Source organism: Ursus arctos, unplaced genomic scaffold (genome assembly GCF_023065955.2).
Source record: "Ursus arctos isolate Adak ecotype North America unplaced genomic scaffold, UrsArc2.0 scaffold_14, whole genome shotgun sequence".
Taxonomy (NCBI): domain Eukaryota; kingdom Metazoa; phylum Chordata; class Mammalia; order Carnivora; family Ursidae; genus Ursus; species Ursus arctos.
In genome coordinates this window covers 10170572-10196124 of record NW_026622808.1, presented here as the reverse complement: position 1 = coordinate 10196124, position 25553 = coordinate 10170572, and the positions used below count along the sequence as shown (strand labels likewise).

The 25553-nt window shown below is 55.1% G+C and overlaps 2 protein-coding genes across 4 annotated transcripts; one reads left to right on the top strand and one right to left on the bottom strand.

Annotated features, from left to right (window-relative positions):
- The first annotated feature begins 842 nt into the window (after positions 1-842).
- On the top strand, positions 843-5694 carry SLC16A13 (solute carrier family 16 member 13). 3 transcript variants are annotated; one of them, XM_057311365.1, is made up of 4 exons: positions 843-1956; positions 2671-2814; positions 3442-4179; positions 5103-5694. In XM_057311365.1, the coding sequence occupies exons 2-4, from the start codon at positions 2721-2723 to the stop codon at positions 5297-5299; spliced, it is 1029 nt and encodes a 342-aa protein (XP_057167348.1). In that variant the 5' UTR covers positions 843-1956; positions 2671-2720; the 3' UTR covers positions 5300-5694. The 3 variants fall into 3 exon arrangements, with proteins under 3 accessions (XP_057167348.1, XP_026376577.3, XP_044247697.2); XM_026520792.4 differs by having other exon boundaries at positions 843-2534; XM_044391762.3 differs by lacking the exon at positions 843-1956 and adding an exon at positions 2472-2551.
- A 24-nt stretch (positions 5695-5718) lies between these two features.
- On the bottom strand, positions 5719-8668 carry SLC16A11 (solute carrier family 16 member 11). Its single transcript, XM_026520799.4, has 5 exons — positions 8524-8668; positions 8073-8280; positions 7665-7808; positions 6733-7500; positions 5719-6646 (listed from the first exon to the last, which is right to left on the bottom strand). Exons 2-5 carry the CDS (start codon positions 8272-8274, stop codon positions 6417-6419), a joined length of 1344 nt encoding a protein of 447 aa, XP_026376584.1. The 5' UTR covers positions 8275-8280; positions 8524-8668; the 3' UTR covers positions 5719-6416.
- Positions 8669-25553: the final 16885 nt, after the last annotated feature.

The following is a 25553-nucleotide window of genomic DNA, read 5'->3' as shown; positions in this document are numbered from 1 at the left end:
ATCTTAATGCTTGGGACACCCCCTACCACCACCACCACCACCACCACCAAGGAAAATAGATAGGACTTGGGTCCCCTGAGGACAGCACAGAGTGCAGGTGGCAGTGAGAAGGTGAAGCATGTGGTTAGAGCCAACAGGCCAACTCCGCCCCTCCCCCAGCAATGGTGCCTTGGACTCTATCCAGTGCTCAGGGCATGCTTCTCTCCCACCCTTTCCCTGTCCTGTGTGTGTCCTGGGTGCTCAGCTCTGTTCTGCCGTGGCAGAGGGTCACAATTCTGTTAGGTTGCCTCCCTTTTGGACTTAAATTCCTCATCTGTGCAATAAGTCCATTAACGTGGTCTGCAGTTCCTGCCTATATTTACAGTCTGTGGTTGTGTTTCTCCATCTGAAAACTCATGACCTAGATGAGAAATAATTCTAAGTAAAACATGAAACAAAGAACCTAAACTACCCCCCCCCCCCGCGAACTGCAGCTTATGCCCTGTTGAAAATGAGACCAGCTAATATTACTTATCCCCTGGTACCTGTCAGGTCCTAAACTAAGCATTCTTGTGCATAGCGTTTCTAATTCGATTCCCCTGACAACCCTCAAAAGTAGGTACTATTATTATCCCCAATTTACAGTTAGGAAAAGCAACTGAGAGGTTGACGTCTTAGTGGTCCTATGTACTCTGTTACACAGCCACATCAATTGCTATGGCTTGGCCTATTTCCCACCAGCCAAAGTTTTGACTCCATTTAACAAAACAAAGTTTGGGGGGTATGATTATTTTATTTCCCACATATAAAATTATAGGGCTCAATATGCTTTTTAAAATTACACGGCCCGGGGCGCCTGGGTGGCTCAGTTGGTTAAGCCTCGGACTCTTCATTTCAGCTCAGGTCATGATCTCAGGGTGGTGAGATAGAGCCCCGTGTCTGTCCCCACACTCAGTGAAGAGCCTGCTTAAGACCCTATCTGCCCCCAACTCACCCCCAACCCCCCTCCCATCCGCCAAGTGCACACAGGCACTCTCTCTCTAAACAAACAAACAAAGCACAGCCTCCCACCACTTGTCACTTGTCTGGGTATGAGCCCTGGAGCCCTAGTTGCAAGGTCAGGGTCCTGGGGAGCAGGAATTATAATGAAGAAACAGAAAGCCAAGCCGTTTGTGTTATGTAAGGTGGACAGACCATACTGGTTGGATAGGAGGGGCTGACCGCTGGGTGGTAAGAGCTCATCTCTTTCGTCAACCCCATCAGGAGATCAAAACCTGCTGTTAGGAAATAGTTTTACCAGAGGGTGGAGGAAAAGGTTTCAGCCCCACTGAGGAAGGGGTGTAGTGGTGCCGGGGAGGCCCTGAGTGCGCTCACGGCCGCCCTTCCTCTCCCGAGTTATTTTTGGTCTCTGTGACTTGTAGATTTCCTGTTAGCGAGGACAGAAGCAACAGGAACTGAGTCGCCACTGTAGACACGGACGCCAGCAGCTCAGCAGTCCGTTGCCCTGGTGTCTTCCTTGGCCCCTGAGCCCCTGAGGATCCAGGCATCTGGATTCTAGTGTGCTCGGGCGCTAGGACAGGCATTTCATTTGTCTCAGCGCGGAACCCCTACGCTCACCCCGACCTGACCTTGCCACCGGGCCCCCCATTCAGCAAGCGGGTGTCCTCCTCTCCTGAACCGGTTTAACCACCACCCACCCCCATGAACTCCCTACGTGAGGGTCTTGGTGCGGGAATCTGGACGGATTGGCCGGTTAGGTGGACGGGAGACGCAACAGCCTTGGGGTAGGTCCCTACGTCACGTGGGGCCCATGGAGTCCGCCTCCTGCTGTCCCCTCCTGACGCATGCGCCCCACTCACTGTCCCGGTCCAGAACCTAGCTCTAAGCCCCGCCCTGCCCTCTGGCTCCACCCCCGGCTCAGGAGTCCCGCTTCCCCACCCGCGATCCGGGGACAGGGATGACCGCCAGGATGGACAGGTAGCTGACACTTGCAGTGATAGGACGGATAACCCGCACGGAGACCAGCGCGCTGCAGGGTGGGGGCCCAAACCCAGGGCCGCCTCCTGGCTCCAGGCTGAAAGCCTCGACCGGCTGCGCGCAGCCCGCGGAGCCACGCCCCCGGGAGCCGCTGGCCCGGAGCCCGCCCGCTCTCCCCACCTAGGTCGCCCCGCCGGGGGAGAGGCGCCTCGCGCAGCCTCCCTGCCTCCCAGCCTCCCGGCCTCGTCGGTGCCTTCCTCTGCAGCAGCAGCCTGCCCTCCGCCGCGCGGCGGGGCGGCTCGGTGGGCAGAGGGGGAGGGTCCCGCGCCCCGCTCCCGCCCGGGCCGTACGGAGTGGCGGCAGCCCTGCGCCCTTGCCCATGGCGCACAGGGCCGAGCCCCCCGACGGGGGCTGGGGGTGGATGGTGGTGCTGTCCGCGTTCTTCCAGTCGGCGCTGGTGTTCGGGGTGCTCCGCTCTTTCGGCGTCTTCTTCGTGGAGTTGGTGGCGGCGTTTGAAGAGCGGGCGGCGCGGGTCTCCTGGATCGCCTCCATCGGGATCGCGGTGCAGCAGTTTGGGAGTGAGCGCCGCGCCTGGGTCCGGCGGCCCGCGACCCTCCCTGGGAAGGGCAGGGGGGTGCGGGGACGCTGGAGAGGAAAGGGCGGGGCTGGGGAGGATACTGGCCAAGGGCGCCAATGACTGTCTTCCTTTCTCAGGTCCCGTGGGCAGTGCCCTGAGCACGAAGTATGGACCCAGGCCCGTGGTGATGGCCGGGGGCATCTTGGCTGCGTCGGGGATGCTGCTCGCCTCCCTTGCTACTTCCTTGACTCACCTGTACCTCAGTATTGGGCTGCTCTCAGGTGAGGCCCTGGACAAGGGCAGGAGAGGCCAGCGGCCTCCGGACTTTGACCTTCTTCCTGCCCATTCCCAGAGGCTTAAGGAGGAGCTGCGGGAAAGTTTTGTCTGGCACCTGTACCCAGAAGGGAAGGAAGTCTTAAGAGCAATGACTAAACTGATCATCGTGGTGTGGGGATATTGAGAAATTCAAAGATGTCGAGGCCAGAATTTGCAAGCCCGGGGCTGGTGGGGCTGGAGTGTCAAAGGAAGAATTACCGTGAAGTTGTGCCAGGCCTTGCAGCTGCAAAAGAGATACCATTATCCAGTTTACAGACAGACAAAGAAAGGCTCTCGAAGCTTATGTAACTTGGCAGACAGAGATCACACAGCCAGAAGTGGTATAGCCCGGGCCTAACTTCCCAAGTCCGGATCCAGTTACCGTACACACAGCATTTCTAAGCCTCCACAGTCCCATCGGGCGTATTGCCGCCGGCTTGCAGATGAGGAGACCGAGGCCGGGAGACAACATAAAATATCCAGGGTCATACAGCTCGAAACCAGGCCTACGTTCTGCAGCTGGGCAGCGGTGGGATTACCAGGTGCCCTGGGAGCCCTAACGGTCCCCCAACCCATTTCTTCCTTTTTGACAGGCTCTGGCTGGGCCTTGACCTTCACTCCGACCCTGGCTTGCCTGTCCCGTTACTTCTCTCGACGGCGATCCCTGGCCACAGGGCTGGCACTGACTGGCGTGGGCCTCTCTTCCTTTGCCTTCGCCCCACTTTTCCAATGGCTGGTCAGCCGCTATGCCTGGCGGGGGGCCCTACTGCTGGTGTCTGCCCTCTCCCTCCACCTGGTGGCCTGTGGCGCTCTCCTCCGCCCACTCTCCCTGAGGGAGGACCCTGTCATGGGTGGCCCTGGGGCCCAGCTCATCTCCCTCCTGCATCACGGCCCCTTCCTCCGTTACACTGCTGCCCTTACGCTGATCAACACTGGCTACTTCATTCCCTACGTGCACCTGGTGGCCCACCTCCAGGACCTGGATTGGGACCCACTGTCTGCTGCCTTCCTACTCTCGGTCGTGGCTATTTCTGACCTCGTGGGACGTGTGGCTTCTGGGTGGCTAGGAGATGCAGTCCCAGGACCTGTGGCACGACTCCTGATGCTCTGGACCACCCTGACTGGGGTGTCACTGGCCCTGTTCCCCGTGGCTCGCACTCCCATGGCCCTGATGGCTCTTGCCGTGGCCTATGGCTTCACATCAGGGGCCCTGACCCCGGTGGCGTTCTCCGTGTTGCCTGAACTGGTGGGGACTGGAAGGATATACTGTGGCCTGGGACTGGTACAGATGGTCGAGAGCATCGGGGGTCTGCTGGGGGCTCCTCTGTCAGGTAAGGGGGATTGGGTTTCGGAGGCGGGGTCAGGGCTGCCATGTCATGCAATTTGGGGAGGGGACTATTTACGTTATAGTATACGTGAATACGGCCGTCTGGAACCACACAGAACACAGCCTGCATGGCCAGTCATAGCAGCCCCGAAGTGGGTCCACGGGGCAAAGAAATGGGGGCTGTAGAAAGACTCCGAGGAGCTCTGAGGACCCCTTGGCAGGGTACCTACGGCTTGGGTGCCAGAGGACCTGGCTGGACCCGGCCAGACGTAGCCTGCATGGGTCTGGCCTTTCCCTTGGCCTACTGGGCCCCGGACCAGGTGTCTGAGCTGTCGGGTCAAAGTTCTCCACAGCCCAGATGCCAAAACCTTCAGACCCTTAACTTTCTCCTCTTTTTTTTTTTTTTAAAGATTTTATTTATTTATTTGACAGAGATAGAGACAGCCAGCGAGAGAGGGAACACAAGCAGGGGGAGTGGGAGAGGAAGAAGCAGGCTCATAGCAGAGGAGCCTGATGTGGGGCTCGATCCCATAACGCCGGGACCACGCCCTGAGCCGAAGGCAGACGCCCAACCGCTGTGCCACCCAGGCGCCCCTTAACTTTCTCCTCTTAACTATTAACTGAGAGTGTAGATGGGAGGGCCGTGGTTGCTTGAAAGAAGGGCACGGCTGTGCCTGCCCCGCTCTGGATACCCAAGTCTCTGCTGGCTGGCTTGGAGGCCCTTTCTGAAGGCAGGAGGGTGGCTGAAATTACCCCTCCAGAAACTACCTGTAGAAACCTTGGGGATGCCAGAGTTCTCGAGCTCATTCAGACATGCCTTGTGAGTTCGAACTCTTTTGAGATGATGGGCCAAGGATTACTGTCTTTCCTCCATCAGTCTCGGGAAATGGGTCATCCACGTGTGTTCTTTTTCTCTCTTGGACCTAGGCTACCTCCGGGACGTGACAGGCAACTACACTGCGTCATTCGTGGTGGCTGGGGCCTTCCTTCTTGCAGGGAGTGGCATCCTCACCACTCTGCCTCACTTCTGCTCCTCAGCCTCCACCTCCAAGCCCCAGGACCTTGTCACAGAGGCAGTGGATACCAAAGTCTCTCTGCCCAAGGAAGGGCTGGGAGAGGACTGAACTGCAAATCGGGGCCGTCAGACTCAGAAAGCCAGAGCTGGGCAGCTCCAGTCGTGTCCCCCTGGCCTAGCCTGGTGCCCACAGAACCACAGTGCCTTAAACATCTTGAAAGGCCTCCCCCCTAGGCCAGGCCTGGGGGGTCCTGCGATGTGTGTGCCAAGCCCTAGTATTTTGTCGAAGGCTCCTATCTCTTCTTTGCTCCCACAGCCTTTTCCAAAGGACCCAGGAGCTCAGCCTGCTCCCCTGAGCTGTGAGTCAGCCGTGAAAACCAAAGGCCAAGAGACTTACTGTGTTTGACATGTTATCTCTAGTGTTGCCTACCAACTTCCATCTCTGCAGGCAGATGTTTGGGAAAGGGGGATACCCTTTTGAGATAAAACTGAATAAGGAAACTGCATAATCGTCAGAACCTCAAAAAGAGCTGGGGCCCATATGCTTGGGTTGGCTGAATGGGCTCATGGCTAGGAAGTGGAGGGAAGGTACCCGCTTTAACCCTGGACTCTGCTGTCTGGACCACAGTCCCTCCGTCTGGCCCACAGACCTCCCCTTTCCCATTGTCCCTTGTGACTTAGAGGACAGTAGTGAGGACACAGGGTGGCTTGGGAGGGGAGCTAAAGCTGCAAGAGCTAAAGTCTGGTCCAACATTTCCCTCAGGCCTGCGGAAGGAGCCAGAAATGCAGGGAAGAGTTAGCTGGGGGTCTGGGTGGGGCAGACGGCCCCCTCCTGAGCCCGCACCCCCAACACACTCAAGCTGACAGGCAACTTCTCAGAGATTCCCTGTTTTGTTTTTATTGTTTTTTGAGAGAGAGAGAGAGAAAGAGAAAAAGCAACAGTGGAAGAGGGGCGGAGGGAGAGAGAGAGCACGAATCTTAAGCAGGCTCCACGCCCAGCGGGGAGACCACTCAGGGTTCCATCTCAGGACCCTGAGATCAGGACCCTGAGATCATGACCTGAGCCGACATCAAGAGTCAGAGGCTTAACTGATTGAGCCACCCAGGCGCCCCCTTGAATATCTTACATAGAAAGAATGTTCTCAGCCTCCTAGATTGGCTAACAGTCGGAGCTTGAAGGAGACTGGATAGAAATTCTTTACTGGGGGAGTGGCTCAAACGAATGGTCAACAAGTGGTGTCCAGAGTGGACTGAGGGCCTCCAGGGGAAAGCAGGGCAACTTGAGGAGCCGGGAGCAGCTCCCCCCTCTCGGGGGGAGGGGTGGCCGGCCGGGAGGCTGGCCGGCAGGAGGGCAGCGCCCCCGGCAGCCCCATGTAGATGAAGCTGCCGGCGAGGATGAAAGAGCCGCACGCCAAGAAGGAGGCCGTGAAATCTCCCGTCTCGTCCCTTAGGAAGCCTGCGGGGAAGGGGAAAGGAATTCAGGGGCCTGGGATCCAGGGGCAGAGGATGGCCGCGAGCGGATCTGTTCGCTCAGGCCCTTACCTGACAGGGGAGGGCCCAGAAGCCCCCCAAGGCTCATCAGCATCATCACCAGCCCTGTGGCCTGGACCACACCGCCGACGCCCACCAGCCCCGGCAGCACACCGAACACCAACGGCGCGTAACTTCCAGCGCTGAGCCCGTAGGCCCCGGCCGCGGCCAGCAGGGCCCCCCCGCAGCCCTCCTGGCTCCCCACCAAGGGCACCAGCCCCACGGCCAGCAGCCCCAGCCCGGTCAGAGCCCCGAACACCGCCAGCAGCCGCGAGAGGGGCACCCAGCCCTGGTCCGCCAGCCACCCGCTGAGGAGCCGCGCGCCCGCATCCCCCACCGCGGCCACCGCCACCACCAGCGCCGCCCCATAGCCGCCCAGGCCCCCGTCTAGAGCGTGAGGGGCCAAGTGCACGTAGGGGACGAAGTACCCGCCCCCGACCAGGGCTGTGCCCAGAGCAAAAACCAAGAAGGCCCGGCGCGCGAAGAGATCCAGGCCGAGGGCGGCTAAGGGCCCGCGGGGTGGGGCCGGGGGGTCGCCAGGGAGCACCAGGGGTCGCAGCAGGGCGCCGCAGGGGGCGAGGTGGAGGGTAATGGCGCCGAGAAGGAGCAGGGCGCCCCGCCAGCCGAAAGTATCAAGGAGGAGTTGCAGGGTGGGCGCCAGGAGCAGCGAGGAGGCCCCGTTGCCTGTGAGGGCCAGCCCCACGGCCAAGACTCGACGGCGGGAGAAGTAACGGGACAGGGTCCCGAGGGCCGGGGCGAACACCAGGGCCCAGCCAGAGCCTGCGAACGGACGGGACCGGGTCAGGACAGGGACCTGGGATGCCCGCCCCCGCGATCCCAGCCCTGCTTCTCGCAGGAGGCCCCGCCCCTTGGGCCTCCAGCCCCCAAGAAGCGCCCCTCACCGACATCGCCCCTTAAGGACCGGGGTATCCCTCTCCCCTCACCAGCAAGGACGCCCAGGCCAAGGTAGAGGTGCAGCAGACTGCGGGCGAACGCCGAGAAGACGAAGCCCAGCGAGGTGAGGACGCCCCCAACCATCACCACCGGGCGCGCCCCCCAGCGGGTGCTCAGGGCGCTGCCCACTGGGCCTGGAAGGGGGCGGAGTCAACGGAAGACACGCCTCTGGACCCCCAAACTTGATCCAACACTTCTCCTTGGCTGCTTGCCAGGCCTAAAACTTCTCCCCCAGCCTAATAGCTCCTCCCCTTGACCTCAAGACCCTCTTTTCTAGAACTCGGTCCCACCGGGCGCCCTTTTCCAGGTTGTCTGGTCATCGGGTGGGTTCTCCATCACCACACACACTCCGCCAATCCACCCCGGTTCCCGCCTCCCACCTCGGGGGCCCCCCTCACTGGCTGCCTGCTGCACCGCCAGGGCCAGGGCGCTGACCCACGCAGTATCCTGAGTGCTTCGGTCAAAGTGCTCCGCGAGGTCAGGGAGGGCAAGGCCCAGGGAGCGTAACAGCCCGTAGGAGAGCCCATTCACCGCGAAGGCTGCGGCTGCCACCACCCAGCCCCAGCCCCCGTCCGGGGGTCCGGCCGGCTTGGGGGTCATCGCCGTCTGGGGAAGGGGGAACACACCACGTCCGTGCCTCCTCTAGGGACCTGGGCATCCCTGAAATCCAGGTTCTGGGGGCTGGCCCAGGGTGGGCACGTCCCCCAGAGCACGGTAGGGCGGGGCGGAAGGAGTGGGAGCTAGGCCTAGGGATACAGTTCCAGGGTCCGCGCGAGCTCCCGGGACCGGATGACAGCCAGATCCCCCGGGCCTGGGACTCCCCCTCCCACACACACCCCTTCCCCTTACCCGACCTCTCCGGGCGGTGGGGGGAGGGGAAGGGCGAGGAGCAGCTCGGCCAGGTGTTCTCCCCGCTTCCTGCGCGGGCGGGGCCCCAGAGGGGAGCGAGCGCCGAGATGGAGCCCCACCTGGACCGGCTCTCTCGGTAAACAGAGATCGCCACTGGGGGCCTGAGCCACCTGGGACGCGGGGGTGCGGAGGGCGGGGGAGCTGACACCGTCAGCCAATCGGCCGAGCCGCGGGTGAGGCCAGACGCTGAGTCCCACGGGGATTGAATTATCCACAGACACACACACCCCCAGCCCCCGCGGATCGAGCGGGAGGACTGAAGGCGGCCCACCCAGCTCAAGCGCACGCACCTGCCGCCTGCTGCCCGCGGAGGGGACGCGTGGATTGCGATCCCCCGCAATCCCAGGGCCCGTGGGTAACACTTGGAAGTAGGGGTGATCCCCCAAGGCCTGCCACGATGAGTACTTTTGTTCTCGTCTTTGAGATGAGAACTTGGCTGGGGGACCAGGTAAGTCTTGGATATCGAATCACTGACCTCCACTCAGTGCCCGTTCCTTGCTCAGCAATTACCAGCCCTCAAGCGCGAAGCAGGAGGAAGAGGCTCCCTCTTTATGAGGAGCTGTGATGTGCCAGGCACTCGACCCACGTCGCCTGTTCACGCCCACAAGGAACCGCTGAAGAAGGTGTTGTGCCCCTTTTACAGATGAAGTCACTGAGGAATAGAGAGGTCAGGTGCCTTGTCCCCAAAGCACCCAGCTTAAAGATGGTGGATATTTGAATTGAATCTGTCCAGCTGCAGAGGGTACAGGAAGAACAGACCTAGGACTGAAATGCCCCAGTGGAGGGAATGGCCTGGGCACAGTTGGATGCCCCACTGGCCTGCAAGGATCCCTGGGATCAGAATCGCTGAAGACTTCAATTCGGAGTTTTAAAACAAGGTAAAAAATCCAAGAATTGAATCCAGGCAGGGATTTCTTGGCAAACTTGATTTTAAAGTGTCCTTTCCACATTAGGATTAAGGTTACCATTGCTTTACTTGAGCTATTTGAATCAAGAGATGTGTTCTTTGGTTTAATGATTACACAATATCAGAAAATGTGGCCCTGTAAGGCTTGGAGCCTGCATCACCCCAGGGCCACGCGGTGGCAGTGTTTCCTAGTTGTTGAGAAAGTAGCTGCAAATCGGAGGAAAACAACCCCATTTCTCTACTTCGGATATTAGGCCTTTCACCACCAAAGGAACACTTCCTCTGCATTCCATCTCCCTCCCCTCTGTCGTGCGCCCTTCCGCCAGCGTCAGCCATGAGAGCCTCACCTGCTCCAAGGACAGGTCTAGCTTTTCCTCACTCCTGAGTTTTTGCATCTGCTGTCCCCTCTCCTTGAAATGTCCTGGATGGGAAACAGGCGTCCTTGAAGGTGGCCGGTCCTGCCATGGGTGCCCTAGGACAGTGGTCTCACTGGATTCCCCAGCCTGGGCTGCTGTTGTGGGAGACACCTGGCAGGTGAAGCCCACAGATCCTCAGCCACCAGGGGTGGAGGGGGAGCGGGAAGCCTACTTCCTGAGTTGGCTGCCGAGGACTCTGTGGCAAGCAGAGCCCCCCCCCCAATCTGAAACCAATCACACCCTCTCCTCGGTGGGGTCCACATGCCCCCCAAGCCAAAGAGGAGACTGGGCCCCTGGGTCTGGGAGTTGTACAGAGTAACACTGAGCACCTTTACAGGATACTCATGAACCCAGAGGGCATCCCAGAGCCTGGGACCAGGGTGATTGGTCGTCACAGGGCGCGGTCCTCTTCTACCTTATGGTCCTTATACTCTTAGCCAAAACGACCATCACTATACATCTTTTGCTTATGGAGCTAACACAGCACTGAGGCTGGGAGAATGGACTCCCGAGCTGGACTCCCTGGGTTTGACTCCCAGCTCCGCCGCTTATCCGCTGTAGGACCGTAAGCAAGGTATGTGCCTCAGCTTCCTCATCTCTAAAATGGGGCTCATAATAGCAGCTGCCTATTATGGTAGGGTCGGTATGGGGATGGAGCGAGTCACTGTGTGGACACACACGCGAGTATGGGACCTAGAGTGGTGCCCGCAATGGGATGTGCGTCAGTCCCTTTGCTGCAATTGTTGGAGGGACCTGGCTGGACCCTCCAGGGCCGCCGCCTCTCCCCACCTCTCCCCACTTCTATTCCTGCCTCGATGGCAAGGAACCACATGGTCCAGAAAGAGCCAGGTGTGGTTCAGGCCACAGGGCTGGTGCGTTCTCGGCAGAACTAAACGGGTTATAAGATGTGAATGGTGACAAAAAGAGGTGAAGTTGATTTTTGTTTGTTTATGGTGAGTGGTTTTCTTAGCATTTTCCAAAGGTTGTGAGAAAATGCTAGTAGTCTCCCTATCTCGATTCTAAAAACAAAAAAGAAAGGAGTCAAAATTAGTTTTGTTCATTCGCTCCTTCGTACAAGATATTTCTAGATGCCTGGCCGTGCCGGATGCTGTGCTTAGGGCTGGGGGTACAACCGTGAGTGATCCAGTCTCTCCCCTCCGAGCCCCCACAAGCAAATTAGGGAAAAGGTGAAATGCAGAGAGCCCAACACAAGGACAGGGACATAGACACCACAAGGTGCAGCATGGGAGCTGCTGACTCATTCTGCTCTCGGGCCTGCTGGGAAGGCTTCGCCGAAGAGGAGCCCTTTACGCGGGGTCTTGAAGGATGAGTAGGAGTTTGCCAGATGGTTGTGTGGGCAGGGGCATTCCAGGCAAAGCGAGAAGCTTGTGGAAAATCACAAAGGCATGAACCAGCCTGGCATATTCTTTATTGTTTGGGGAGCTGCAAATAGCAGCTCTGAGGAGACGAGGGCGCGAACGGGAGGATCGCGTGGGACAGAGGCTCCCATCGTCACAGGTCTTGAAGGCCAGGTGAAGGAATGTCGATGTTTCCCCGGAGACGGATGCTTCTCAGAAATTTCCCCTGATGTAGCGTTCGCTGGTGTTCAGTAATATTCGCCGCTGAGCGCAGAGGATGAGGGTTCACGCCAGTCGGAGGGGACAGGAGAGTCTGGGGCGAGATGCCTTTTCTTGACGTGGGAAATTTCTTTGAAACATCTTGTTGTGCATTGAAAATTCATGTGGAAGTTGGCATCCTACTTGATTCTACTTCATAATCCTTTTTTTAAGTTTCAGTTATTTAAGTCATCTCTACACCCAATGTGGGGCTCAAACTCACGACCCCGAGATCAAGAGTCACTTGTGTTTCTAACGGAGGCAGCCAGGCGCCCCCCCACTTCATAATCTTTGATGCGTAGGAAAATCATGCTTTAAATAACTAAGTAAATTATTTCCATCTTTCTGCCCAGGTCCCCCTGGTGGTGGTGGGGGGAGGGCCCCTGCAGGGAGTCATACCCCGTCCCCACCCACTGCCCCCCCCCCCCGCCCACCTCACCCCCTCGGAGCCTTCTCAGCCTGCAGAGACATCATCCATCTTTGTCTTCTGTCCCTCATCCCCACGTAGCCCCGGAGGTGGGACCCTGCGTGACTGATCTCTGCGGAAACTTGGGTGAGACAGAACTGAGCCAGCGACTGGGCGGACGGAGCAGACCCAGGGCCTGGTGCTCCACGGGATGGGGCGGGATCGTCAGGAGCGGTCTGGTGGACCAGACCCATAGTGCCTGCCCCCATGGAGAAAGGCCCAGACGTAGATGCTGGGCCAGGTCAGGTCTTTAGGGAGGTCGGAAAAGAGGGTCAAGGTCTGTACATAATTTGCTTTGGGGACCAGGGGATGTGCAAGTGTGTCCGTGTCCGCGATCTCTCAAACCGCCTTGGGACTTTCTCATGGGAGCGCCTGCAGGAGGCTCCCAGCGGGGAGGCCCTGAGCTGGGCCCAGCTGGGCCGGGGTCCACCCACTGGGGGGTGGGGGGCCCTCTGCTAAAGGGAGGTGAGAGGGAAGGGAAGAGGCAAGGAAGAATGGCTCCTTGAGGTACACAAAAATAGGAGACTTTCCAGAGTTTGGCCCAGTTGACCTTGGGCTTCTATGTGCCTAATAAAGGAGCCTCTTAGCCCTCACCCCCAAAATCTCCCTCTTCAGCTCACCCAGAGATCAGGCTTTGGGAAGTCAGCGTAGACATCCAGGGCCAGACCCAGGGCCTGGAAAAGTGGAAGGAAACAGGGCACAAAGGTCAGGATGTGTGGTTTGGGGCCAGGGAAGCACAGCTGCTGAGAGGCTCTGGGAAGGGGTGGGTAACAAGGCATGGGGGGGGGCTCCCACTCAGGGCAGTGGGGCTCACTGCGGGCAGGGAACAAGTCTGCCTGGGTGACCGCATATGAATGGAGAACCGAGCCAGGTCCCCTGAACTGCGTGGGGGGGACTGGGACGGGGTAAGGAATTTACTGAGTCTGCAGCTGTGGGAGGCTGGTGCTGGGGTCACCCTCGGAGCCTGTGAGATGGGGCTGAGGCCCGAGCCAGGCTGGAGCCAGGACCCGGGCTGGCTGCACTGGCCTGGGAGTCCTACCCCACCCCCTATTCCTCGCTTACTCCCTCTACCAAGTTTGCCCCCAGTGCCCCTTGCAGGCCCCCTGCCACCACCCCTGCCTCCCCAGACCCCTTCCCAAGCTGAAGGTCTGCGGCCTCTGGCTCCTGGATCTCTCTGGACAGTCCAGTTTCCAAGGACAAGCATCAGGATGGAGGGAGCAGCCAGCCAAAGGCTTCGAGTCTGGGCTGTGTGTCTAAACATCCAAATGTGTTTGATCTGGCATTTTCTGGTTCCGTGACTTTGGCTAACTTCTGTATCAAAGTTCTTAATTACAGGCTGTGGGCACCAACTGTGACTTACTAAGGAGAGAAATGATTGATTACAGGATACTAAGTAGTCTCAGAATTACCCAGAAGGCTACAGAACTGGGTTTGGCAGAACATGGGCCTGCCGCGGGCCTCAGTGAGTTGCCAAGGCCACTGTTGTCACCACCAGACGCTAGACGTTGCTTCTGGCTCTCTGCCACCACCGGGCCTGGAAACTGCTGCTCAGAATGTTCTCTGCCTCCCTCACCATGAGCTCCAGATTCAAGGCCAGAGTCCATGCTCCTGACCCCCTGAACCCTGGCCACGGGCTCTCATCCTGGCTGAAAGGGACACCAGGAGAGAGAGCACCTGGGGCTTTCAGCGTCCGCAGGTAGATAGATTCTGCCTCCCATCAAAAATAACAAGGGACATGTCCATCATATCTCAGCAAAGCATAGAAGAAGCGTAGGTTCCCCTCCATCCCGTTGCCTCCTGTTTTTCTGGCCATAGACAGCCACCCCTTCATGCCCCACCCCACCCATCCCCCTCCAATGTCTTCTCTAGCCCCCTGCGCCGCCTGTCTTGATTTGAGAGGGGGGAGTCGCACCAGAAAGGGCCAGGGGTGAGGCCTGCAGTAACCCAACCTCTGAGCTATCCCGGCACTTGCTGGGCCCATTGTCTGCCTTCCCAGCCCCGGCCTGGGACCTCGCCTACGACTTAAACGACTCAGCCTCTTAGGGGATGCCGCTGACAACCCCCGGATCTGCGGTCGGGCTACCGGGACCCCAGAATCTGCTTCCCAGCTGAGCGCTGTCGAAGGGGACCAAAGCCAAGGTGGGAGGAGACAGGGAGTGAGAGAACAGGTTTTCCCGCCGCCCCCGTGGGGATGTAACTTAGACTTCCTGGAGTGTGTCATGTGTCAGGCAGAGTCAGGGGGGCTAAGTGAGCCCGGGAGGCCTGCTTTCTTTCCCCAGGAAGAGCTCCTTGCGAGCACACTGGGAGGAGTGGGTGGGCAAGTCCCAAAGCTGCTGGGAGGGTCTGAGGCCCGGAGAGGCCCTGAGGCCACACAACCTCTTCTTGTCTGTGCACAGGGTGGGTCTTTCCCTTCAGGGTCTGGGCCACAACAGAGCTCGATTTGTAGGCCCCAATCTCTGCCCCGCCCACTCTCCAGGGTCCTGCCTCTGCAAAGTCCTCTCCAGCGTCTCTCTACTTCCGGAGCATTTTCAGTCCTGAGCAGTCTCTCTCCCTAAGGGTCCCTTCTCTCTATCCCATTAAGCAAGCAGCTTTACCCACTTTTCTTTCCCGACCTCAAGTCTGGGCTTATCTCTCTTTCCTGATTTATAACCAGAACCTCTCACAGTGGGACGGATCCTAGTTTAAAGCACATTTGTGAGTCTAAGAGCTACCATCTGTTTGAACAGGGTGGTGGCAGCGGCTGTCCTGGATGGGGGTGGGGGGCAGGTCACATCTGGATGGGCCAACAGAGGTGAAGGCAAGGCCTCAGGCATCTGGTTGACCAGCTGCCTGCAGAGACATCCTGATTTATGGGTCATGAGCCTACCCCTCCTGGACCCAGAGATCTGGGAGTTGGGAAGTTGGTGCTGAGGGCTCAGGTGCAGATATTTTGGGGACAGTGGCCTGCAATTGCCGAGAGCAGTGAAGAGCAGTGTGGGGTAAGATTGGAGCCTGAGCTCCGTAGTCCGTAAAGGCTGGCTGTTCTTAGGTGGCTTGTGGTTTCTGGGCTTATTTCCCTGTTGTCCTTGAGGAGAGCTGATTTATCCCCTGAGTACACAAGGCTTAGAGCTAGAAGCTTTCCAAGCGCTTACAGATAGGTTACGGACCCAGAAAAGCTTATTGAGTCTAAAATAGAAAAAGAAGGGGGCTCTTGGGTGTCTCAGTCAGTGAAGTGTCTGCATTCGGCTCAGGTCATGATCCCAGGAGGTCCTGGGATCCAGTCCCACATCCGGCTCCCTGCTCAGTGGGGAGCCTGCTTCTCCCTCTTCCTCTGCTCCTCCCCCCAGGTTCTTGTCCTTCTCTTCCTCAATCCTACAAGCAGGTTAACTCTAAAAGCAGTGCCTGTTTTCGTTCCAGATGAGACGCAGGCTGTGCAGCGCACTTTACACAGTGCCCGGCATTAAGCTAATATTGGACGCACTGAACACCCAGCCGTTTGCCTTCCAAGGGGTCACAGCAGGTTCACTCTGCCACAGCCGATAAAAACACACTCCTTACTCTTGGCTTTCCCTCCATCTTCAGGAACCAGCTGCCACTACTCCAAACATCCTCGACAAGCAAGGACCCAAAGCTGCAAGTCAACGCACACCCACACCGAGCTCCCCACCTAGATGTCTCTCTCTTTTCATCTGGGAGGGAAACCACGCAAGCCCCAGCAGGTTTCCAAGAAATACTTGATCCTCAAGTATCATTGGCCAGAACCGAGTCACATGTCTACCCCTAAGCCAATCACCACAAAAGAGAGTGGGCGTGCCCTACTAGGCTTAAACCAATCATGGCAGGACGTGGCAGTGGAGTGGGCAGGTTGCTGTCCCAGACCTGAATCCTGAGCGCAGGAGGAAGCCGGAGGGGTCACGGAGCATGATGGTCTGGAGTGATGGAGAGGGATGGAGCACATGGCACCGAGGGGAGAGAGACCCTCAGGGCTCCAGCTGCCCTTTCTGGTCTCGCTCTGGGCTTCAGCCACTTCCCAGCCTTGGGTTGCCTGTTGGTTTCCGAGGGCTGCCGAGGAGCAATAGAAAAACCACAGAAGTGGATGGTCTCAGCTCTGGAGGCTGCAGCCTGAAATCAGGGTGTCGGCAGGACCGGGCTCCCTCTGAAGCCTGGAGGGGAGACCCCCGTCCTCGCCTCTTTCTGGCTTTTGGTGGTTTGCGGGCAATCCTTGACAAGCTACGTGGGTGGCCACTGGCTATCTTCCCTGTGTGTCTGCTTCTCTTCTCTCCTAATGTGGAGAGCGGTCATACTGGATTAAAGACCCACCTTACTCTACTCTGACCTCATCTTCGCTAATCACATCTGCCACCATTCTATTTCCAAATAAGGTCACGGTCACAGGTCCTGCTGGTTAGGACTTCCACATACATTTTTGAAGGACAACAATTCAACCCTTGACGGCTTGTGTGACACACCCTTGTACAACTAAAGGTCTTTCTGCATTACCTAAATCCAGAGATTTTCTGTAGCTTATAACCAGAGTCCTTCTAAGGTAGGATTCTAATAGGGGTTTGAACTAGTGCAAAGAAACAAGGGTCACACCCTATTCCTTCTGCAGTCTCATCCCCTCCTCACCTCTCCTTGTTTCCAGAAACAACTTAGAAAAGCTGACATTATCGCCAACGAGTGGTTTTATCTTTTTCAAACCAAAGTCCTTTGTCAGAAGAGGGTCTCGTATAACTGAATACAGAGGGTTTGTTTGCAAAATTAGAGAGCCAGCATGGGCAATCTCTTAAAATTAAGGAAGAGTCTTCCTTTTATTTATTTTTTTTAAGATTTTATTTATTTATTTGAGAGAGAGAGAGAGCACGCACAAGCAGGGGGAGGGGCAAAGGGAGAGGGAGAAGCAGATTCCCCACTGATCAGGGAGCCCAATGCAGGGCTCCATCCCAGGACCCTGGGATCATGACCTGAGTGAAATCAGACGCTCAACCAACTGAGCCACCCAGGCACCCCAGGAGCGGTCTTCTTTTGAAATATATTCTTGCCAGTCAGAAGAAAATTCAGGATGGTGGTTGTTATTGTCTTACTTTGTGAAAACGTAGCTTTAACCTAGCACTTTTTTGTTCAATCTTTGAGCTTTCTGATGCATCAGCTGTCCCAGATTAGTTGAGCTTCCTCCTAGTCCCTGCCCCGCCTTCCGGACATTAATATTCTTAATATCCAGACCCTGTGTCTGCCTTCGGCTTAGGTCATGATCTCAGGGTCCTCGGATCAAGCCCTGCATTGGGCTCCTTGCTCAGCAGGGAGTCTGCTTCTCCCTCTCCCTCTGTGCCTCCCCCAGCTTGTGCACGCGCGCGCGCGCTCTCTCTCTCTCAAATAAATAAATTAAAGAAAATACATTTTATGCAGTTAGAAAATGCAAACCGTACAGAAAGATATTAAAGGAAATGCACACAGGAGATGATAACTCAGAGCAGGAGACGAGGCCTCTCTGTCCCCAGCCTCGAGCCTCTACGTAGCTACCGTCCTGCCCCCGCTCCAGGCAGTGGCCACCGCTCCCCTCGGTCTCTCTCCTGAGTTGGGCAGGTACGCACTAAACCAAGACAAAAAATTCAGCTGGGTTTCTGAATGGATTTGCGAAGCTCATGACAGAAGCCACGTTGTGAAGGCCCAGGTGACTACAGATTTGCAAGAGCCAGGCTGTGGAGGAGAAGTCTGACTTTCAGAAGGAGTAGACCGCAACGTCAGTGATGTGGCCTCAGGGCTGACCGCACACCCGAGTCCAGAGAGACCGCCGGGACAGAGCTTGGAGACCGCCGGTTCTCCCTGGGCTTGGAGAGATGCGGTTCCACCCAGGGAGGGGAGGCCCTGCAGAGAAAGCGCGGAGTCCCTGGTGTGGGTCCTGCACCAGGGACTGGAGCTTGGACCGTTGATGGGGTCAGATTTCTGGGGACAGGAAGACTGAATGTGTGCTGGGTTGGGGTTCAGCAGATCAGAGAGGATCTGTGCTTCTCAGATGAGGGGCTGACAAAGGCCCTGAGAGGGAAGCACCCCCGCAGAGGGCCCCACCAACAAAGCAGATGTGGCAGCTGTTGTGCGGGCGAAGGAAGCTGAGGACAAACCGCAAGTCTCCCACCAGGACAGGCATCTAAAGATTTCTGCATCCTTAAAGGAATGTGCGGGAGGCTAAGCATGGCCAGCAGACCCAGAGGCCACGGGATCTGGGTCCGGGAGAAAGCAGGGTCATGGGTTTGGACCAGCAGCCCCAGGAACCTCAGCAGATCCCAGTGTGGGGTGTGGACACCTCGGCAGACCCCAGTGAAGACACTGGGAAGCCCCACTCCAACAAGATAGGCCGCCTGGACACACAGCGGAAGAAGAGGGAAGGGAGAGAACCCAGAGTCGCCAAGCCGGAAAGGGACAGAGGGCCGCACGTGACCAGACTGTCAGAATGGGCCAGGTGACTTTCCCAGGTCAGCCCTGGGGCCGCTTAGAGAGGATGAAGTCAAATCCCCTCGTAGGGTTGGATTGCCCTGTCTGCGAAATACAGAAATACCGTGCCTGCTCCTTTTGGCGCCCCATCCTGGGCCCTGCAGCCTGCAGGGGTGGGAGAGGGGCAGGCAGGCGTGAGGACAGGTGGGGCTACTCCCCCCACCCCCACCTCCACTGGAGCCTCATCTTGATTGAACAAGACGCTGCAAGTGGGTGACACTTGGCCCCATGCTCTGGGGCACGCTTCCTCTCCTTTCCCCCTTTTCCCAGCTCCCTGATTCCTGCTTTTGCCCCGCCCCACCCCAGGGAGAAGGAGCAGGACTGGAAGGGGCCAGAGGGGCCGCCTGCTCTTCCTCCCCCTCCTGCCCCTCCTGACCTGAACTCCCCGGACTGTTGATGTCTCCAGATAGGTTTGACTGGGGTCCGGGGGAACGTGTTCCTCGTCCCCTCGCCGTGCAAGCGCTTATTACAGGACAGAAGGGCTCATCCGTGGCTGTAGCACCTGGTCCCGGGCTCTGCCTGGCACAGCCACCTCCCAGCCACCGCACAAGATCCACGAGCCCTCACGGACACCCCAACGGACCAGCACGAGCCTGCAGGAAGACTCCTGCATCACAGTCAGTGACCTGCGGGCTGGCTGTGCTGAGGGTTTGTAAAGAGAAGGGTGAACATCAGGAAGCTTTCCCAGCCTGGACACCTGATGCCACCAGGGGACCAAGGGGGGCCAACCCTCCAGGAGCCCAGGCCACTGCCCCTGCTTAGGCTCCTCGCCGACAGGCTCGCTGGCAGGTGCCCTCAGTTCTTTGAGTCGAGCAGTGAGCCTAGTAACAGAGTGCAAGCCCACATCCCGCAAGACCTTGGCGGCAGTGCTCTTTGACCTCTGGCGAGTTGCTCTTTAAAATCTGCTCATCTTTTGGGGCGCCATTGTTGAGCATCTGACTCTCGATTTCAGCTCAGGTCGCGATCTCAGGGTCGTGAGATCGAGCCCTGCGTAGGGCTCTGCATGCAGTATGGAGTCTGCTTGAGACTCTGTCTCCCTCTCCGTCTGCCCCTCCCCCTAAAATAAATAAATCTTAAAAAATAATAAAATCTGCTCATCTTTCAAATATCACTTAAACATCGATTCCTCAAGGTACGCTGCCTGGAATTCCCCCCCATTGTGAATCCCTCTCTAAATCTGTGTTTCCCCCTTTGGGCTGCCATGCACTTACAGGTCGTAGCTCAAATACCTGTCCCACCTCATGGGCGAAGCCCCACGAGGGAGGGCCCGCACCTGCCCCTTCGCTGGTGTCCTCCCAGCTCCCGGGATGGTTAGACCTGATATTTAATGAAATGTTTCCACATGTTACTGTTCAGGAGCTCGCTTGCTGATGGACTTTGGACTTTCTTCTCCTCCTACTCAAGTTTCAAACATCCATGAACGGCTCGTGAATTTTATGAAATATCTTCTGGAAGCTACTGTCGTACCGATTTCTCTTTCTCTTTGGTTTTGTTGAGATAGAACGTTACAATGGTAGAATTCTAGAGGCTGAGACAGCCTTGTGTATCTGGGGTAAATCTTATTTGGCCGCTCATTATTGCACTGGTGATTTCTATCTGCCAACATTTCAGCGGGAACTTTTGTTCATTTACGTATTTATATCACCGGACTGGAGTTTCTCTCTTTGAACCTTTTCAAGCTCTGGTACTGACGGTACGCTAGGTTCATAAAACTAAGCTAGTGCGGGGCACCTGGCTGGCTCATTCCAGAGAGCACGCGACTCTTGATCTCAGGGTCACGGGTTCAAGCCCATGGAGTCTACTTACAAAAAAAAAAGAAAGAAAAACAAGCTAGTGAGATATCAATCTTTTCCTACAACCTAGAATGGTTTAAGTCACTTTGGAATAACCTAGTTATTTTTGAGATCAATAAAACTGGACAAAGGGACCACCTCCTTGTTTTGTTTGTTTTAAATTAGTAACGTACGCACGTGACACCAAGTTTGAAAGACAGAGAAGCGCACCATGGAAACTTTCCCTTCCCTTTCTCCCCTAGCCCCCCATCTTCCCTGGAAGGCAGAGAATCATCCTTTCACATGTATTCTTCCTGAGATACTCTGTGCATTTACAAACAGATGTATTTTTTTAAATCCAAAGAGTAGCATACTCCATATGCACTATCCTCTACATTGATTTTCCCGTTTCACGACAGACCTCAGAAATCTTTCCTCGTCGAGCTGGTTTCTTCTTCCTCAGGGCATGACGTTCCACTCGGTAGGTATGCCGTCACTTGATGGGCATGCAGACTGTCAACGAGCTTTCGGTGTGAATAACGGTGTCCCTGTGGGAGACACGAGCAGTGGAATGGTTTGCATTTTTCATGTTAACTGGTTTTGTCCAAGTGTTTTCCGGAGGAGTCGTACCAACACTCGCACCAGCCACGTGGGCAGGTAGGTGCCTTTTTCCAAGCCCCCACCAACAAGGTGAGTTTAAAAAACCTTTTGATCTCGGGGCACCTGGGTGGCTCAGTCGGTGAGATGTCTGCCTTCAGCTCAGGTCATGATCTCGGGGTCCTGGGATGGAGCCCCCTGTCGGACTCTGCTCAGTGTTGAGTCTGCTTCTCCCTCTCCCTCTGCCTCCTGCTCATGTGCTCGCTCTCTGTCTCAAATAAATAAATTAAAAATCTTAAAAAAACCCATTTGATCTTTAACAGCCTGATAGATTAAATAGTGTGTTATGGTCGTATTAGTTTCTATTTCTCCATTATAAGTGAGGGTGAGCATCTTTCTACGTGTTTAAGAGCCATTTACATTTTTTATATCAACTGTTCACATATTTTGTCAACTTTGTGACTGTGTTGACTTTTTACTCTCTGTAAGAGCCGGTAATATATTCAGAAAACTAGCCCCTTGGTGCTTTCTGTGTTGCCAGCACCCTCAGCTAATTGCCCTTTGACTTTGCAACTTTTTCTCCACGCAGCTTTATTGTATGTTTTTGCTGTTAAATCTTTTCTCCTGCAATTCCTATGTCATACTTTTTAAAATTTTGTTTTATTTTTTTAAAGAGTTTATTTATTTGAGAGAGAGGGCGAGAGAGCAGGACCGGAAGGGACAGAGGGAGAAGCAGATGCCCCGCTAAGCAGGACCCGAAGTCAAGAGCCGGATGCTTAACCCCGAGCTACCCAGGCGCCCCACGTCATACTTTTAAAAGGCTCCTCACTCTGAAATTATAGGAGAATCCTCCCCTGTTTTCTTTTAATGCTTCTATTATTTCAATTTTTATATTGAACTCTCGAGTCACCTGAAATTCATTTACTTTAAGGACTGAGATAACGGACTGATTTTAATTTCCCACATGCCCGTCCATTTGCTAACACGTTATTTGTTGAATATTCTTTCGTCCATGGAATAAACTATGCTTCTATCATATACTGAATTCCTTTATGATTTGGGCTTTCTGTTCAGTTATTTTGGGGTTTTTTGTGGGGTTTTTTTGTTTGTTTTTTTTAAAGATTTTATTTATTTATTTTTAAGATTTTACTTATTTATTTTTAAGATTTTATTTATTTATTTGACAGAGAGAGAGACAGCCAGCGAGAGAGGGAACACAAGCAGGGGGAGTGGGAGAGGAAGAAGCAGGCTCTCAGCAGAGGAGCCCGACGTGGGGCTCGATCCCAGGATTCCGGGATCACGCCCTGAGCTGAAGGCAGACGTTTAACGACTGTGCCACCCAGGCGCCCCTCTGTTCAGTTCTTTTGAACGGTCTGTTCACGTACCAGCTCCACACTATTTTAACTATAGTAGATAATCTACCCACATTATTTTCTTTTTCTAGAACTTGCCTAGATATTCTCGCTCCTAAGTAAACTTCGTATGATCTGTAGAATCAGCTTATCTGCTTCCAAATATATCCTCCTTTAACCATCCCGATGCGATCGTCTCTGATTTTCAGTCTGTGCCGATTTTCCGTCGTCTTGGATGACTTCAGTAGATTCATCTGTTGCTGCTTGCAAAGACCTCTCTATCATTTCCCATTTCTATCTATAACTTGCTCACTAAAGAGGTTGAACACGATAGGGAATGATCAAGAATCAGCTTTCCTTGTCGTTCTCCTTGATGGGGGCTGCGGGGCTGTCTGTCCCTTTTCTTCCTCACTCTTTCTCTCCCTGCCCCCTCACTGCGTTTCTCTTTGCTCCCCCGGGGTGGACGCAGAGGAGGCAGAGAAGCAAAGCAGAGGGTCCCGTGGGCATATATGACTGTGCTGTTGTGGGGTCAGGCGCTCTTGAAGGCGGGCATCCAAACACCGGCTCTTCCGTGGGGTCTGCTGCCGGTGCCTCTGAGACCCCACGGGATGCACCCTGCCCCAGCGGTCCCTCGGGAGGAGGAGGCGCTCCCTGTGGCGGTCGCCCCCAGCTCTGCCCAGAGCGCAGCTGAGCACCCGCAATCTTTCGGCCTCACCCTGCCATGCACTCGCTCCCTGCAGGTCAACCCTGGATGTCTCGAGTTTGAGCAGGAAACTGTAAACCCACGCTAGCCCTTGGCTTCCCGAGGCGCCACTGCCGCGGCTGACATCCCACCACCGTGGAAGCTCACTCCTTCCATGCAGTCCTCCAGGCTTGCTGGTTCTCTGACATCCCTGTCCATCCAGACAACCAAGTGCCGCCTGCCCCACTGATGCAGGGGGAGCTCCAGCCCCGGTCCTCTGCCTCCAGACTGTTACTGCCAAGAAGGGCATGCTGGCTCTCAGATTTCCAAGGACACATCCAGAAGCTTCTCTGAAGCTCTCCCGTGTCCCACTCAGAGGGCAGCTCAGGGTGGGCCCAGGAGTCCCTGGGGTTTGGCCACCACCCAGCCAGGTAGTGGGATACCTCCCAAGGGAAAAAAGCCAATCCTGAAAGGCTAATAGGACATGAGCCCCTTTATGTAACCTTGGCTGCGTCAATGTTCTAGTTTTGAGAATTCTAAGGTCCTGTATGATGTCGCCATCGGGGGAGGGGGGCGACACAAGGGAGCTCTTTGCATTCTTTTTGCAACTTTTTCTTTTTTCTTTTTTCTTAAGATTTTATTTATTAATTTGAGAGAGAGAGCAGGAGAGCAGAAGCAGGGAGAGCTGCAGGCAGAGGCAGAAGCAGGCTCCCCACTAAGCAGGGAGCCCGATGTGAGGCTCGATCCCAGGACCCTGAGATCATGACCTGAGCCAAAGGCAGATACTTCACCGACTGAGCCAGCCGGGCACCGTTTTTTCTCAACTTCTACGTGAGTCTAAAATTATTTCAATATAAAAACTTGGATTAGGGGCGCCTGGGTGGCACAGCGGTTAAGCGTCTGCCTTCGGCTCAGGGCGTGATCTCAGAGTCCTGGGATCGAGCCCCACATCAGGCTCCTCTGCTAGGAGCCTGCTTCTTCCTCTCCCACTCCCCCTGCTTGTGTTCCCTCTCTCGCTGGCTCTCTCTCTCTCTGTGTCAAATAAATAAATAAAATCTTAAAAAAAAAAAACTTGGATTAAAAAAAAAGAGAGCCCTCCTGGGGTTCGAACTGGAATGGCATTGAATGGTTGGGAGAACTGACATTTTGGGGAAACTGAGTCTTCCCACCCAATGGCAGGCAGGACTGTCCACGGGCTTAGGTCTTGCTTTCCATCCTTCACTCATGTCAAGGTTTTCTTCAAATACGTCCAATGCCTATATTTCAGTTTTTGGAACTATTGTGGGTAGAATAGATCCCCGTGTTCCTGTTAATAGGTTCGTGTCATGGGATTGGTTTTTTCTTACATTTGCTCTTCTTTTCGTCTTCTGGAAGCCCGTCACCCCAGTGTTGTCCCTCCATTCCCGCCATGCAGACCTTCCTTCCACCTTCTGTTACTTACGTTCATTCCCGGCTTGTCCCTTTGTATTTTGCTCTTCCCTCACATCCTTTCTCCCCGCCTCAGCCACGCTTTATGTTTATGACATTTTAAGTTTACTTTCATTGCTTCAGTTTTCTCTGTGGTTTCTTCCTTTCTTTAGAAGTGTTCTTTTTAAGCCCCTGCTAGCCGGGGTGGATTGTTACGCAGGCATAGCTAACCCAGACACCCGAGCATCTATCGACTTTTCCTGATAGCTCTGGGCGCCGCCTTTTCTTACCACCCTAAGTTTGCACAGCTTTTAAGCGACAGAAAAGAACTCAAATGTATGTAAAAAGGAAATGCTCTTTTCACTGTAACATCGGACTGCCCAAGGCCTCCACCGGCTTTCTCCATCCTGCTATGTTAAGATTGCTGAAAATCATATACGCAACTAATGAATCATCGAGCTTTACATCGGAAACCGGGGATGTACTGTATGGTGACTAACATAATATAATAAAAAATCATTTAAAAAAATAATAAAAAAATAAAAAAAATTGCTGAAAATCAGGCGATATGAAATACATGAGGTTTCGCAAAAGAGTGTATACTGTGAAATTCTAGAATAGGCAAAACCCATCGGGAGTAAAAGAAAGCAGGTCATTCATTAGCTGCCTGGGGACAAGAAGCAGGGTAGACAGCAAGGGGCATAAGGAAACTTTGGGCTGATGGAAAGGTTCTGTCTCTAGATTGGGTGGTAGTCACCGAGGTATTTACATTTGTCACAAGTCATCTCTACTCTTTAGATGGGTATATTTTATTGCGTAGGAATTAGATCCCAATAAAGTTGATTTTTAAGATTTTTTTAAAAACTTACATTGACAAAGCTATGGAGAAAGGGAACCCTCACACACTGTTGGTGGGAATGCAAACTGGTGCGGCCACTCTGGAGAAGAGTAAGAAGGTTCCTCAAAAAGTTAAAAATAGAACTACCGTGTGATCCAGCCCTGCCACTTCTGGGTATATAGGCAAAGGAAATGAAAACAGAGTATCACAGAGGTATCTGCCCTTCCATAGCCACTGCCGCCGTAATTCACAACAACCAAGATATGGAAACAACCGAAATGTCCCTCAGTGGGAGCAGGGATAACGATGTGAGGTGTGTGTGCAACGCAACAGTGTTCAGCCGTGAGAAAGAAGGAAATCCTAGCGTTCGCAACAATAGGGACCGACCTTGAGGACATTATGCCAAATGGATAAGCCAGAGAAAAACAAATACTGTTTATATGTGGATC